The sequence below is a fragment of the Pipistrellus kuhlii genome, unplaced genomic scaffold, assembly GCF_014108245.1.
Source record: "Pipistrellus kuhlii isolate mPipKuh1 unplaced genomic scaffold, mPipKuh1.p scaffold_m20_p_8, whole genome shotgun sequence".
Lineage (NCBI taxonomy): Eukaryota > Metazoa > Chordata > Mammalia > Chiroptera > Vespertilionidae > Pipistrellus > Pipistrellus kuhlii.
The window spans coordinates 67,788,630-67,803,511 of record NW_023425584.1 but is presented as its reverse complement, the minus strand read 5'-3'; the positions used below and the strand labels follow the sequence as shown (position 1 = coordinate 67,803,511).

Genomic DNA, 14,882 nt, shown 5'->3' with positions numbered 1-14,882 from the left:
TTCCCCATAAATGCTGAAGTATCTCAGGGTTCTAGCTTCACCTAGTGCTCTTCTTACTTTGTGTTTCCCTCAGACATTCTCTCACACTCACAAGGTCTTGTGGCTTTCCTTAGCACCTATAAGCTGTTGATTTCTGTATCTAGATTCCAGCCTTGGCCCTTTCTTGGGATCTGCACTTGTATATTTAATTGTTTCCAGGTCATCCCTTGTATGTCCCTGTGGTCTTTCAAACTGAATTTTCCTCCAAAAAGCCCATGATCTCCCACCCGCTTCAATTCCCTCAACTCTTTTGCTCCTCGTTTATTTCATATCTCAGATAGTGGCATCTTGCAAATTATTTCAAATAGGACTTCAAAAGTTATCTCACTTGGGACATTTGAACCAGCCTAGGAAGTCATTAAACTTGCAGCTCATTTTTCTTTTTAAAGTATAACTGTTACGCTCATCCCATTCTTGAGCCTTGCCCTTGTGCTTATTTTCTAAACTTGCATGGGCTTTGTTTGGGCTGGGGATTGCAAGTAGGATTAGAGAGCAGCTGGCTGAAAAACTACCTAGGAGTCTTTTATTTTCACACTGGTCGTCTGAGAAAGAGCCACTGGGTTTAGCAGTATCTGCTCATAAATATCTTGAGAATTTGTCTTCTGAAGAGTCTGCCTTCTCAATTCTCTGATGGCTCTATAAAAGTTACAGTATCAGATCTCTTTACTTTCAAGCAATAAATAATTTACTTAATAAAACTTAGGGTTTTTTTTTTTTGTGTGTGTGTGTGTGTGTGTTTTCCTGTTTGAAAATCTAGAGCAGAGTTTACAAACTAGCAGCCCCCAAACCTTCTGTGTCTTATAGAAATGATACTTTACAAAAAGATTGGGACCTTAATGAAAATGAAATCAGATCACACAGGGCAGGATTTCTGCCTGACACCAACTGGCTGGAGCTGCGTAGCCACTGTACCTGGGGATTATGTGCTTATTTGCCTCATGACTCTATTTTTCTTGCACCTGTTTCTTTAAAATGTTATGTATTTATCTTAGTTGTTTGATCCTGGAAAGAAATTAAGTGGTCATTCCCTAATCTGGAACAATCTTTTTTTAAATTACAGTTGGCATTCAATATTATATTAGTTTCTGGTGTACAACATAGTGGTTAGAGATTTACATAATTTATTAAGTGATCACTCCCGAAAGTCTAGTACTCACCTGACACCATACATAGTAAGTATATTATTGATGGTATTCCCTATGCTGAGCTTTATATCCCCATGACTATTTGTAACTGCCAATTAATACTTCTTAATCCCTTCACCGTTTTCACCCAGCCCTCAGCACCCCTCCCATCTGACAGCCACCAGTTTGTTCTCTCTATCCATGAATCAGTGTGTGCTCTGTTGTCTGTTTATTTTGTTTCCACATGTAAGTGAACTCATGGTGTTTGTCTTTCTTTGTCTGACTTTTTTCACTTAGCATAATACCCTCTATAGAAGCAATCAGGTTTGTTTTTTTATTATAAGTACCTATCCAATAGAAATTTTGAACCAGTACCTCAAAAATATGTATATTTATTTATGAATTACATTTATATATTTGTACTATCCTACTTACAGAAATTTTTGTAAAGTTGAGATAAAGATGAAATAGTTTCTAAGTATTCTCACTTAATTTTTAAATTTTCATGAAAGCAATGTGATTGAATATGCCTTACTATTTTTGAAAATCTTGATTTGACACTATGTTATGGCAAGTCAGAGATCTGTTTTTAAATTAAGCTTATTTTTGATACTTGGTTTTAATCATTGTCCCTGGAAGAAATACCTTATTTCTGGGCTTACTAAGTCTTGATACTCATCATCCAATTTGGTAGCTTGTTGCTGAAATTGACTAGAATTTCCATCTTCCATGATGCCATTCAATTTTTTTTTAGCAAACCAATGAGAGGTGTTACATTATTATATTTAAGAGTTGGTTCCCACTTCATTTCAACTTTTTGTTCAGGAGATTTTTAAACAGGTTACAGAAGGTTTTTTTTTTGTGTGTGTGTTTTTAAAATGTATACATATGAAAGTTTTTGTAGATTTTTATAAATTATTTTTGGCATTAAAATTAGATAATTGTGAAAATATTGCTAAGCAAATGTTTTCATGTTTCTCTATTTTTTAAAGCCAGTTCTTGTTATAATTTCACCTTTCTCTTGATGATATGGGTTGTGTTTAGTATATTTTTTCTTATCAGCATACTAATGGTAGCCACTGGCCATTTAAAGGGTCAACATATCTTAATCACCTGCCTTTTTCTAAAAGAAAAATGTGTAATTCATTTTTTTAAATAATATATATTTATTGATTTCAGAGAGAGAGAGAGAGATAGAAACATCAATGATGAGAGAGAACCATTGATGGTCTGCCTCCTGCAAGCCCCCTTCTGGGGCTCGAGCCCACAACCTGGCATGTGCCCTTGACCAGAATTGAACTCAGTACCCTTCAGTCCTCAGGCCGACACACTACCCACCGAGCCAAATCAGCTAGAGCTTATCTTTCAAGTTCACCAGCCCTTAAGTACTTTGCCACCAAACCAGCAAATCAATGTATGCTACAAAAATTGTATGATCAGTTTTTCACTACATAGATTCCATATTTAAGGTAATAAAGTACACAAGTCAGTTTTATTGAGCACTTTACCTATTTATTCATCATCACCATATTGCATCACAGTTAACATGTACCCTATTTTATAGCATTTGCCCATTTCTGTGGTATAAATATTCTTACCATGGTTGATTTCAGGTTACCGACATAGTCCCTAAACATAGAGTTGGGAAGAAATTTGCATTTGCACATCATTGTATAGTATTTTCACCATATAAATATGATAGACATAGATAACATCAAGATAACAGTAAAATTTAGTTAATGATAAGAAAATATAATTAAGTGATGAGCTTTAGGTTTTTATTTTTTATTGTAAGTTATTTAAGTTTACACAATTATTTTTTTAAAAATAGCTATTTTTCATAACAAGTTTACAATATTTCTAAATAGTCTCACAACATTTCTGGAAACTTAGCAGTCAGCATTCATGAGCAGGTGTGAGCCTGCTGCAGCACACCATTCTGTGAGTCTTGCAGGACATTTCGGAACTTAGGCTTTTGGTCTGAGTAAGATGGGAAGCTATTGAGGGGTTTAGAGCAGCAGTTTTCAACCTTTTTGTTGATCTGACAAAAAATGGGTATAATTTTGATTCATTTACACTGATGGCTGTTGTTGTGTTGGTTGTTGTCAATTTTTTATTTGACAGTCTAAGGAAAAAGAGGTAAGTGTCCCCGACTAAATAGTCAGGTATTGCATGTTTTAAAATTCATGTGGCACACCAGTTAAAAATTGTTGGTTTAGAGTGACATGTTCAGTTGGACTTATGCTTTAACAAGATCACTCTGCTGTGCTGAGAATGGACTGAAGGGAAGAAAACATGGCATCAAAAAGACCTTTTCGTTTTTATTTTTTTAAATATATTTTCATTGATTTTAGAAAGGAACAGAGAGGGAGAGAGAGATAGAAACATCAATGGTGAATCATTGATTGGGCCTGCAACCCGGGCATATGGCCTGACTGGGAATCGAACCATGACCTCCTGTTCAAGGCTCAACCACTGAGCCATGACAGGTAGGCCAACCAGGGAGACTATTTAGACAATATGAGTAATCCAGGCAAGGAATTATGGTGGCTTGGAGCAGGGAGGCCAGTGGCAATGGTGAGAAGTGATCAGATTCTAGACTCTGTACGTGAGGCACTGAGGGATTGGATATTTCATGGCTCAGTGACTTACTGAGAAATCTGAGAAGATAACCAGGCTTTTGTTGTCAGAGAGAATGTTGTTCAATTGCACCAGTGTCTGACCTGATTTGACAAATTTTTAGATTATTGTAAAATCACTGAGGTACCAAGGAAATTAAATGAAATTTGGATTCTCTAAGGGGTGATAATGGCAATTTGGAAGGGGTAATTATTCATTACAGAAGATCTGCCTTGCAGGATGCTAAGCCCCAACTCCCTAAATGCCAGTGATTGCTACCTCATTTCTCCCACTTCCTAACAGCCCGTAGATCCACACTTTTGTTGTTGTTAATCCTCACTGGAGGATGGAGATATATATATATATATATATATATATATATATATATATATATATATATATATATGTATTTTTTTTTCTCTAGAGAGTGGATGAGAGGAGGGAAGGGAGGGAAGAGAGAGAGACAGAGAGAGAGAGAGAGAGAGAGAGAGAGAGACAGACAGACAGACAGACACACACACACACACAGACACATTGATGTGAGAGAGACACATTGCTTGGTTTCCTCCTGCATGTGCCCCGACTGGGTCTGGGATTGAACCTGCAATCCAGGTACGTGCCCTTAATCAGGAAATCAAACTCTTGACCCTTTGGTGCGGAGGCTGACACTCCGCAACAACTTAGTCACACTGCCCAGGGCGTCTGCTCATATTTTTGGGAAAAGCCAAAGAAGTGTGGCCTCTGACAGAGTGTGATTCTTTTTCTCTTGCTGACAGTATTATGCCTACCTGTATTCTTACGTGATGCCCCAGGCCATCCGAGATATGGTGGATGAATACATCAACTGTGAGGACATTGCCATGAACTTCCTTGTCTCCCACATCACTCGGAAACCCCCCATCAAGGTGAGGTTCCACTCCTGATCGGTCGGGGGTGCATGAATACTGAATTCGCTTACTGGTAGTTGGCAGTAGTGCGGTATGTAACCCTACCTCACAGTCCTCATCTGTAAAATGGGGATAATGATACCATCAACCAAAAGAGGATTGTCTGAAGGTTAAATTAGTTGTCAGTTCAGTGGCTCTTCACTCTTAAGGGTAAAGTGGATTGAACTCAAGAGGATTTTTAACCTGGTTGGGAAAAATGTTACATCTTTAAGTTTTACTAATCTCTAATTGGAATTTTTATCAGTTATGAAACAGGCTACAATTTATAAGAGCCTTAACAGGCTACAATTTATAAGAACAATAATTGTGCTTTGTCATCAGTAGTATTCAGACATTTTCATATCACATTTGCTGTTGCATCTCAAAGTGCCATTTTTGTTCATCACTCCTTGAAAGTTTGGTAGTTATTATCTACAATACTAAATGTATTTAGATCTTGCTACCAAATGCATTTATAAAAGAACACATATATTACTGTATTTCAGTATAACTGTTGCCTTAGTAATCGCATGTAGTTAATTTTATGCATTTAAAAACATTCTGAGGTGGAGTCCACAGGTTTTACCAGATTGCCAAGCCAGAGTGGAGGGGACTCCTGTGGTACAAAAACTTAAGAATGTCCGAGTTAAATTACCAGTATGTAAAGCTCTAAGAATAATGCCTGGCACATAAGTTAGTGCTATGTAAGATATTTACTTTAAAACAAGAACAAAAGTGCCATCAGAATTCTAGAAATTTGAGTTTTGTTTTTATCTTTGCATTGTTGAATAGATTTGACCAGAGTGTCCCAATTTCATGCTCAGTGTATAGAAAGACCATTTCCATCACCCTTTCCGTCATCACTGCAGGTTCAGATGAGTGAGCTCTCTCTTGGTGAGGGCTCGTGGAGGCCTGGTAGGAGCCTTCGCAGTGATTAATACTAGAGAGTCTGTGTGTCAATTCAAATGAGTAGTATTTATGACTCTGCTCTGTCAGTATTCATGCCATGGAATCATGTGATGTCCTTAGAAACATTGCTTAAGGCCTTATTTTATTATGTTTAAAAGGCATATTATTTAATATTGTAAAATAATACATTATCTTTATGAATATCATTAGTGCCATGAGTGTGTAATATTTTATTTTTACATATTGAAGGTAAGTTTTATATAAGTAACCAGCAGTCTGTACTAAAAACGATAAATCATATCTTTGGTGGGAAGCATTGAGATAATCAAAGGATATTGGATCCATGCAACAAAGGGTAACAGGTGGGGGCTGGGTGAAGGTGGACAAAGAGGTGTGGAAAGAGGGGACATTTTAATACTGTCAACAATAAAAAAAGTTTATTTAAAACAACACGAAAGAGCTAGAAAAGCATTTGGGGCCTCCTGCATCCATTTATACCTAGCAAGCCTTTTTCCAAGTATGACTCAGGGTTATAACTTCAACTCCTGATTACCCCATAGTTTCCTCTATCCTAGAGTCTTCTGCTAAAGCCTCACAAAAGAATAATTAGCAAATGAAGGCACGCAATTGTGTGGGCTTTTAAAAAATTGTGAGTGATAATAATCAGTTATTTCCATAAAAGTAGTATGTTTGCCAGGTACAGTGGTAGACCTGATTTAAAACAATGAAAAGCATACTTCTTTGCAAACTTTAGGGTTTGGGAGACAAGGCCTAGAAAGAAATTAATGATTGGTGAAATTTTCTATTCTTTATCCTTTCTTATATATCCAGGGACTGGACTGCAGCCAGAAGTGTGCTTCCATTTACACCTCTCTCAGAGGTCAGAGACAACCATGAAAGTCAGGCTCTGAGTGGTTAGATGTCACCTAAAACTCTTACAGACATGATGACATTTTCACCTTCATCAAAATGTGTTTGTCTATTTTGTTAGACTAATTAAACACTGGCCTAGTCTCTTCAATGTAGAGATTGAGATGGAAATAATTTGTACATGGTACACATGCTCTTACCAAGTGAAAACTTAGTAAGTATTTTCTGAATTTTCTCAGTCTTATGGGAATATAAGAGGAATTCAAGATCAGGGTAAACTTTTTAAAATCAAAGGCCCAATAAATTAAGAATGCCTTCAAATTTTGAGTTAATTTCTTCAAATTCTGAGTTCAGTTATGCACTTTATAGTATAGAACCCATTAGAACTATTTTTATTAACTTACCTATTTTTAATAGCATCAGGTATATATACTATTTTGTATTCTAAAATAGTAAGTTCTTTTTGCATTAAATACTTCAAAATTACATTGTTGAACTGTTTTCTCCCTTGTTAAAATTAGAAAGGTTGGCTCTAGCCATTTTGGCTCAGTGGATAGAGTGTTGACCTATAAAAGGAGGGGTCCCGGGTTCGATTCTAGTCATGGGCACATACCTTGGTTGCAGGTACCTCGGGCCTGGTTGGGGTGTTTGCAGGAGGCAACCAATTGATGTATCTCTTTCATATCAATGTTTCTCTTTCTTTCTCTCTCCCATTCTCTCTCTAAAAAAAAATGTCCTTGGTTGAGAATTTTTAAACGAAAAAACATGGAGAAGTGACACTATGATTCCAGTTATATAAAATTTAAAATGGGCAAAGTGATCTTTAAATAATTAGAAAGGTTGGTTGGTTTTAAGATTAGCAGTGTTTTTTTTAATAATGTTAATATCTTAACAATACTGACTAAAGAGCAGGGAGATAATGTTAGAGCAATTGCTGCTTTGAATATTGTAATGTTATATTTTCTAGGAGGAAAAAGATCTAGACTATAAATAGGCTTTATGCAGAATAAGGATTTGGTGTGGTGGTGGTGGTGTAGGATTAATGATGTGTAAGGGTACAAACTTAGAATGAGTAGTAAATAAGCCATGGAGACCTAATGCACGTTATAATGACTATGGGCATAACATAATACTGCTGCTGCATAGGAAATTATACTGCAAGCCAAGGATTGCTGGCAACACCAGAACTGAGAGGGAGCAGGGAACAAGCTAGTCTCCAGGCCTTCTGAGAGGATGGACACTTTGACTTCAGACTTGTAGCATCTGGGACTGTGAGAGGATAAACATTTGTTTTCTAAGTCTCTAGGTTTGTGGTAATTTGTTTTAGCAGCCCTGGGACACTAATACAGTCACTATCATGCCTTCAGTGGTGTTCACATCATTGTTTTCCTTTATGTTATCACCTAAGCATCCATCCCTAAACACCGTAGCTTACTTGTAAAATAAACCTTTTTATGTTAAAGTAGATTTAGATTTACAGACAATTGTGAAGCTAGTACAGAATTCCCACCTACTCCATGCAGTTACCTTGTTATTAGCATCTTATATCAGTGTGGTCCTCTGGTCCCAATGAATGAACCAGTATTGATACACCATATTACTCAAGGCTTCCCTTCATTTGGATTTCCTTAGTTTTTGCTAGAATGATAATGTACCATGTTTCCCTGAAAATAAGACATCCTTCGAAAATAAGACCTAGCGCATGGAAAGATAAGACATCCCCTGAAAGTAAGACCTAGCCCAACTTTGGGAGAAAAAAATAATATAAGACACTGTCTTATTTTCGGGGAAACAGGGTAGTAGAATAATGTAAAGTATAACCAAGAGCACATGTGAGCAATTGTGTGCCCTAAACTCTCAGTTCCTACATTCTTGGACCACATTCCATGGCTCTCTGGGGTAGAAAGCCTGACTAGAACACGAGGAGCTGACTCTGTACAACCAGCCCACACTAGGGCACAGGCCACACTCGGGAATGAGGCCAGACAAGTTACACCCGTTCCCCCAGTGAAGCCCGCAGCTCTGGGCTGGCAGGGACTACTGGACCAGGAGAGCCTGCAGCAGACATATGCACCCCAGGCCGATCAATTCCCTACAGTCTTTATCCACACTCCCACTAACAGAGAAGTTAGAGGAGCAACCCAGGAGCTGCTTTAACCCAATGCTTGGTCATCCGTCAACAGGGTTAAGTTACAAAACGAGTTCCACCAGTGAGCGTGACCAGAACTAGGCCCAGCAGGTGAAAGATTCCAAGCCCCCTTAGTGCCCAGCACAGAGGGTAGGAGGGGGAGATACGTGTGTTCAGCTGTGGGCACAGTGGCAAGTTCTGTTCTGCTGTCCTCGCCCTATTGGTGTGGTCCTACCAGCTTCCTGGGTCTGCCCTCTGGTGGCCCTGAGCTTCCACTTCTGAACCCAAACTTCCCAGCCTCAAGCATACACAGAGCGGGACTGCCAGAGGCAGAGGCTGGCTCTCTGAGGAGGGTGAGTGGGCGCTCTTCCCCCACCTCCACTGGGTCCCAGGGCAGAGTGCAGCTCTGAGCAGGGAGTTCAGCTCCGAGAAGCGGAGGAAGTGTCTTTTTTTCTGTTTCAAGATCACTTTGCCTATTTTAAATTTTATATAAATGGAATTGTAGTGTCACTTCTCCATGTCTCTTACTATTGCTTGCGTATTTTTAAAGCTTTTTGTCAGTATTTTCCATATATTCCATATAATAATTTTAGTATACTTTTCATCACTAACATTTTCTTCATGCCCATCAATTGAGTTTGATTTAAATAAAAATACTTTTCATTTCTGTTGGTCTGTTTGGTTTCTTTTCATATATGCTTGGACTTTTTTAATAGTCCCTGTTTCTTCGATTATACTTGGAGAAATCTTTTGAAATTGCAGCATCATATTATACACATTTGTTATGTCACTCTCTGATAGTCCTACTGTTTTGCAGTGTTTTGGGGTCTGATTCTGTTTCTTCCTTATGTGGCTCATTTCCATTCTTGTAACTTTTTTTCTTGTTAATCCTCACCCAAGAATATTTTTTCATTGGTTTTTAGAGCGCGTGGAAGGGTAGGGGAGAGACAGAAATATCAGTGTGTGAGAGGGAGACATCAGTTGGTTGCCTCTTGCACGCGCCCAGACAGGGCCAGGGATTGAGCTTGCAACCGAGATACATGCCCTTGACCAGGAATCGAACCTGAGACCCTTCAGTCCACAGGCTGACGTTCTATTCACTGAGCCAAACTGGTTAGGGCTTTGTGACTTTGTTGTTAATTTTCACATGAGGATATGTTTTCCATTGCTTTTCAGAGACGGGGGGTCGGTGGGGGAGGGTGGGGGGAAAGAGAGAGAGACAGACAGACAGACAGACAGACATCAATATGAGAGACACATCAACTGGTTGCTTCTTGCATTTCCCCCGACTGGGAGTGAACCCCAACCCAGGTACATGCCCTTAACCTGGAATCAAACCTGATGCTTGGGCTGGCGCTCTAGTCGCTGGGCCACACCAGCTAGGGCACGTTTTGTGGCTTTTGATTGTGAGCTGATATTCTTTGAGGTTTTTGCCTGTGTCTCTTTGAGGTCTGAGTTTGTACCTGAGAGGATTTGCATTTCCTTCTCCGACATCCTTCAGGTGTGCTGTGTAAGCTAAGCGAGTATCTTGGGACTTTTTAGGACACACAGAAACATAAATTCTAGCCTCAGATGTGTGAGGGCCCGCTTATGCTTATAAGTGGTCAAAGTGCTGTTTCCTTACCTGCTTAGAGCGAAGACTGAGAAGAAAACATTCCCTCAGTGTCGCTCTCTATGTCCAGGTGGGCCCCAGAGTTCCAGTCTCCTGTCTGACTCACGGCTTTTGCCTCCCAAGTCTGATGAAGACCCCACGCTCCTGGCTGCCTCACTACATTCAGGCTTTTTCATTCTTTTGGCCTCTAAGGATTTTATTTTTCATCACAAGCCCAGACATATATTTAAAGAGATGGTTTACATATATCTTACCCTGGTTTTCCCCCCAGGTATTCTGTGCTGAGGGGTTTTATATTATATGGTTGGGCACGTTGTTGATGGTGAAGCTGTTACATTATTCTCCATACTTTTCTAATTGCTTTTCCTAATAATTACTAAACTGTAATATAACTACTTTCCCATGTCTTCCCCCCCCCCCTTTTTTTAATCCTCACCCAAGAAGTGAGGATATTTTTCCTATTTTTTTTTATTAATTTTATTTTTAAAAAATATATTTTATCGATTTTTTTACAGAGAGGAAGGGAGAGGGATAGAGAGGTAAAAACATAATGAGAGAGAGGCATTTATCAGCTGCCTCCTGCATAACCCCTACTGGGGATGTGCCTGCAACCAAGGTACATGCCCTTGACTGGAATCGAACCTGTGATCTTTTAGTCCCTAGGCCATCCAGTGAGCCAAACCAGCTAGGACATCCCATTAATTTTTAGAGAGAGTGTAAGGGAAGGGGGAGGGAGAGAGCGAGAGAGAGAAACATTGATGTGTGAGAGACACGTTGATTCGTTGCCTCCTGTTTGCGCCCCACGTGGTGCTGGGGATTGAACCTGTAACCAGGGTTCGTGCCTTTGACCAGGAATTGAACCCTTTCAGTTGTGGGCTGGTGCTCTGACCACTGGGAAAACTGACCAGGGTCCCGTGTCTTCTGTAATTTTCTTAACAACTTTTTATGGATGTGTAGTGTCTTATAATTATTTAACTAGTCCCCTTTTGATGGGTCATTTTCCAGTATTTTGTTATTGAAGATATCAAGAAACAACTTTATACCTACATTTTGCTATGCAGCTAAGAATATTAGAAAAGTTACTAAGAGAGGTAACAGTGAACATGTTTAAGCTTCTGATACCTGTCAAGTATAGGCCGTTTGAAAGAGCCCCTTTACTGCTGGATGTAGCCACGTCTATGGCAGGCAAGCAGGCAGCCTGGGCACTGGCCCTGACTCACTCTGAGCACATGTGGCTGTCTGAGGCCGTGTCTTCCCCTTGGACTCATTGGTTGGTTAAACTGTGGGGCTTCTCGGGGTGAGCACCTGCAATCCTCACTGAGCTCCTTCTTCCCTGCTCCAGGTGACCTCACGGTGGACTTTCCGATGCCCAGGATGCCCCCAGGCCCTGTCCCACGATGATTCCCACTTTCACGAGCGACACAAATGTATCAACTTCTTCGTCAAGGTGTACGGCTACATGCCCCTGCTGTACACGCAGTTCAGGGTGGACTCTGTGCTCTTCAAGACGCGCCTGCCCCACGACAAGACCAAGTGCTTCAAGTTCATCTAGGGGCATCGCAGGTTTGGGGAGAGGACGAGCAGAGTGAGGGAGGTGGCTCCTAGACGTGGAAGGACCCCACGCACATCCACTGGGTGGGTGGCCCAGACCCTCTGCCTGGAGAGGCGGCAGCAGAGTGGAAAGGGAATAGTTGCCTTTCTCTCGAAGCTGCCACGCTGGGCCTGGAACCCAGACAGAGGACACTGGGGCTCCCGGCACAGGGCACTGACTGATAGCGTACACTGAGGACATGGGGGCTCTGGAGAGTCACTCACACAGGTCATAAGCCCAGGACAGCTGGTTTGTGGTTTTTAAATCCAGTTACATACCAACTGTTGTTATTATTTAAAAAGAAAATGTTTCAGATTTGCCACTTGCGGCTTATTTATATATATATGTGTGTGTGTATATATACATATATATATGTGTATGTGTGCGTATATATGCACACACACACACACACACTCACGTGCATATACATATATATTTGGGGGGAATTTGAAATTTCTGCCTATCTCACAAAGTGAGGGACCCACCAAGGCTCCTAATGTTCTCTCTTGGTGGAGATGGATCCTGGCCTTATGGATCTGGCTCATTCTTAATAATCATCTCCATTCTCCCCAGAGGACGTGCAGAAACAGAAAAAGGGCCGGCCTGGCCCTCTAATGGGGCCCTGGATGAGATAAGACCTAACGGTTTGTTCCTTCTCCCTTTGCGCACTGCCAACAGCGCTCCGTGACTCCTTCTCCTCTCCCTTGAGTCCCCGGGGAGGGAGGACCTGCATTGGGGGACAGTTGAGCTTCCTTGTGCTGGATCATTGGTGTTTGTAGAGTCATGATGAGGTCATGCTGTCCCTGGATTGTCCCTGCTCTTTCTCTTCCAAGTTGGAACCAGAGGAATGAGGAAGGAAGGAGACCCATAGCAGCTCTTCCAAGTGGCTCTTTGTCCAGCCCTCCTTTCATAAAGATGTGTTTTGGCTTCAGGCTTTCCTGAGGGCTGTCTCCTATGTAAGAGAACAGAGCTGGCGGCTGCCCTCCCAGGTGTGGTCTGAAGTGGTTTGCAGGTGGGCCTTCTCTCTGTGACTTGGAATAAGCAAGCGTCCTTTGTGGTCCCCCCACCCGGCTGGCCGGTGAGTCTTAAACAAGGCAGCTGCCTTGGGATAAATACCTGGGTGAAATTCACCTCCCCCTACACCGTATGTTACCTGTAGTTTTTGGATCCCTAATGCCTGGTTGTTCCAGAACACGCCGAGGTTTGGTATGTGCCAGAACAATGGGAGGATCTAACACCCTTTTCTTGACTTCTGACTGAAATATCATAGGCATTTTCATCCACACACTCACTTTCCTTGGGTTTACATTTCTATTCCCTGGGCTGAGATAGAAATAAGCTCATTTTTCTTTTGTGGTGACGGCAGTAGGATAAGCAAAGAGGGTGTTCGTGGCACTTGGCAGGGATTCAGCCCATGCCTTTGGCCATTTTTCTGGACCCCACTTCCTTCCAGTGAAGGTGAGTGTAGCTGGTTTTCTGCACCTGAACAAAAGCTCAGGTCTGTCCTGGTCATGCACATGCCTTAAACCAGTCCGTCTTCCCTAGACCTTGACACCTGTGCTTCTATTTCTTGGGGGCACATTCTCCTGTGACCTGCCTGTACCAGTGGGTTCTCTTCAAGTACCATTTTGAAGCCAGGTTCTGCCCTGTAGATACCACCCAACCGTAGGGCTAGCTTGACGTAAGTGGCCTCTCTGCAGGACCTGAGCTGCTCCCAGGGCGGATGGAGTCCTCCAGGGTCCTCAGCAGCATCTTCTCATGGCCCTCCTGCCGAGGCAGCTGCCTAGGAGATCGAGTCACGCTTCTCAGCAACCCAGCAAAGGGTCCAGACTCCCTGCACCCTAACTTTCTAGCATCCTTTCCTTGACTTCTGACTGTATTCTTTTTAGCAGTAGCCTTCTTCCCTCGGGAAGCCAAAGAGTGTGGTGTTTTGAGCTATGTATGTGGCTGCTATCTTTATCTTGTTTATTTTAATGTGAGGAACTAATACACTGCCCTTCAGTGGGGCGTGGTGGGAAACGAGCAGTCTGTGTTAGGATCCCCTTCAGAGGAGCCAGATCGTTGGGTCCCTGAGGCTGTTGGTGGATCCAGGCGTAGCTGAACGGGCTGAGATCATGGAGAACGTCAGCTGTGCTGTAGGCAAGGTTGTGATGCCAGAGCTTCAAACAAGGATGCTCTGTTGGGACCTGGATGGACACTGACATGAAGGACCCCACAACAGGCTCTGGTGGACGCTAAGAAAACAGCTGTACTCTTAGACACTCAGCAGCAAGCAGCAGGCATGCGGACCTTCCAGGGTGCGGGTCAGGTGCTCCTGGAGCATGGCTGCTGGGTTTTGCACGTGGCTTAGGGAGAGGCCCTGTCCCATGCTTAGAAGGCCTTTGGTGCTGACCGTCACCTTGGGAAGCCCGATGTCACCTGCACCACCTGTGACTCACCTGGATACGAAACAGGTCCCAAGATGCACGTGGGTTTCCTTGGCCGTTGAAGGTAACGCCCTGGGCTCAGGACATCCTTGCTCTCCGGGTAGCGAGGGGAATCCGAGTGAGGGCCCCCCAGGGTGCTCGGTGGCCGTTCTGCACTGCGCACCTCTGGCCAGGCTCTGCTGTGAGTGCGCTTCCAGCCGGGGCCTGCGCACAGGGCCGTGGGCCCACTGTGCGGGAGGGGAACCTCTTCTGGAGTTGCCTGCCTGTGCGCTCTCGAGCTCCTGGTTTGAGATGATGACACTTAGAAGGGGAGTTCTCTGCTCTCCATGCCATGTCCATCCACCACCCTTTCTAGTCATGAGCACAATGGTCTGACATGAGATTTTTGTAAAAAAAAAATAAAATACATGGAGACTAACTCAAGCAGCTTGGTGGTCTTTTGTGGTTTCCTGAGTGACCTGAGAGGTGCCTGCTGGTTCCAGGCTCCACCAGGGCTCGGCCTGGCGCAGCCTCGTTCCTGAACCCAGGTGACGCTGCTCACAGGCACGGACCCGGCTGCCTGGCCTGCATCTGCCTCTGTGATACTGAGTCAGTCACACCGAGAGGAACTGAGGTGTCATTTACCTGGTGAGTGGGAG

General features: G+C 42.5%; 1 protein-coding gene across 5 annotated transcripts in view; it reads left to right on the top strand.

The window, feature by feature from the left end:
- Positions 1 to 14,662, top strand: part of EXTL3 (exostosin like glycosyltransferase 3) — a 112,396-nt gene extending 97,734 nt beyond the window's left edge. For 4 of the 5 annotated variants that reach the window (XM_036423528.2, XM_045576700.1, XM_036423527.2 and 1 more), the window contains 2 exons: positions 4,559 to 4,687; positions 11,570 to 14,662. In XM_036423528.2, coding sequence (XP_036279421.1) covers positions 4,559 to 4,687; positions 11,570 to 11,779 — 339 coding nt within the window. In that variant the 3' untranslated portion in view covers positions 11,780 to 14,662. The remainder of the gene's footprint in view (positions 1 to 4,558; positions 4,688 to 11,569) is intronic. The other variant, XM_036423529.2, reaches the window with a different exon arrangement.
- Positions 14,663 to 14,882: the final 220 nt, after the last annotated feature.